Here is a 1,839-nt window from a genome sequence, read left to right as displayed (position 1 = left end):
TTTTGAGTCATGCCCCATCAGCATATGGAGGTCCCAAAAGCTTTCCTCCATCCATGTCATGAAGGTCAACTCTACTTTGAGAAGTCAGCTCTTCCCCAGTCATATTTTGAGTGCCTTCCTACCTGAGGGGCTCATCTTCTGGTACCGTATCAGACAATATTTCAAGGCTATTAATCAAGTTTCCCATTAACACATCAGATGTTGTTTCACTGCTATTCTTAAGGTTTTCACTGGCCAACACTTTGAGAAGTAGGTGGCCCCTTCCTTCTTTCCAGTCTGGAAGCTCCTGTGAAACCTGTCCACCATGGCTGACCCTGCTGGCATTTGCAATACCTTCAGCCTCATAGCAATACGCAAGTCACCATAGTATGATAAACTGACAGATGAGTGGTGGTTTCAGGTCTCCTCACTGCCATCAAGTCAGATCTGATTCATGGAGACCCCTCCTTGGGTTTCCGAGGCAGTATCACTACAGAAGTAGATTGCCCAATCTTTCCGAGGGGTGGCTGGTGGATTTGAACTGCCAGCCTTCTGGTTAGCAGTCAAATGGCACTATGCCACCAGAGCTCTAGAACATATGAAATGCTATTTGTGAAAAGTAAAATCAGTGTTCATGATGGACATTACAATGTAGGTTCATTCTAACTTAGCTCTGGGACAGTCATCTAAAGCCTTGATTTAAACCTTGCTGGCCAAACTATTCTACAGCTATGCATGCATTTGGGCCTCCCAACCTAATGATACAGGGATCCCTGCTTTTTGAAAGTTTGTTTTACGCCACTTTGCTTTTATGAAAGACCTACTTATTTTCATTAACCAAAAGAAATCCAAAGAGGATTTTCATTTGTATGAAATAAAACAAAACACGAAAAGTGAAACTAGTGTTCAGGATTTGTTTTGCAGAGACCCTTTAAAGAGGCAGCACGCATCCCAAGCAGGAAGAATTTTGTTGCTATAACTTTCCCCTGGAACTGCACTCAGCAACTCAGCATCAAGTCACCAAAGCTTTGAATTGTCTGTGAACACTATATCTAAGTGTTATTTTAGGTTTTATGTGTTATTTAGTATAATTTGGTAGGTTGTTTTTTTTTAGTCAGGGAACACTCAAAAATATTTCCCATGTAAGTTAATGGTAATTGATTCTTCACTTACTCTATTTTGGCTTATGAAATGTTTCATAGGAACGCTCTACTTTTAGATAGTGGGGAAAACCTGTAATTCTATAGAGATCCCTGATTTTTTTTTCTTCTGACCAAAGTTTATAACTCATTCAATGTAAAAATTGCTAAAGCAGAAAACATAAAATCTTTCCTATTTACACTGCAAAATTCTTGACCAAAGACTTGTAAACATTTTAGCAGTATGTGTTACTCCATTTCAATACAATCAGCAAGTCCAGAATTAACCTTCTATAAAGCTTAAGATGGAAAGTAGATATGGGGAAAGAAAGAGCATAGAAAGCGTTTGTGATAGAGAAAACATGGTGGAATGGAAAAGATCCAACAATAATTTATAAATTACTGAAAAAAGCATAATAAAATGGTGCTTTAAAAATGTAATAGAGTATGTTTTCAAGATATAATATAAAGATATATTAACAACCATGACTTCAATTTTAGGTGTAATTCTAACAAGCTTGCATTATATTGCACATTTTATGGAAAACTTAATGGGAATTATATTCTTACCATCTGTTTTCTTTGAATCATTTCCGACATTGGATTGATCCTTCTTGTCTGACTTATTTTTACCATCTTTCAAGTCACCTGAAAGTAATAAACACGACAGTGTATGTATACAGCTGAAGAGAAGTTATAAATATCTTTAAGCCTGTCAAGG

The 1,839-nt window shown here is 37.1% G+C and overlaps 1 protein-coding gene across 1 annotated transcript in view; it reads right to left on the bottom strand.

The window, feature by feature from the left end:
* PDE1C (phosphodiesterase 1C) overlaps positions 1 to 1,839 on the bottom strand; it is a 787,489-nt gene that overhangs the window by 71,778 nt on the left and 713,872 nt on the right. Inside the window, exon 17 of the mRNA XM_007945296.2 lies at positions 1,689 to 1,766. Within this exon, the coding sequence (XP_007943487.1) occupies positions 1,689 to 1,766 (78 nt within the window). The remainder of the gene's footprint in view (positions 1 to 1,688; positions 1,767 to 1,839) is intronic.

Source organism: Orycteropus afer, unplaced genomic scaffold (genome assembly GCF_000298275.1).
Source record: "Orycteropus afer afer isolate SDZICR_OR568_19922 unplaced genomic scaffold, OryAfe1.0 scaffold00008, whole genome shotgun sequence".
Taxonomy (NCBI): domain Eukaryota; kingdom Metazoa; phylum Chordata; class Mammalia; order Tubulidentata; family Orycteropodidae; genus Orycteropus; species Orycteropus afer.
The sequence above is the reverse complement of the archived record's forward strand: the minus strand, read 5'-3'. Positions and strand labels throughout refer to the sequence as shown.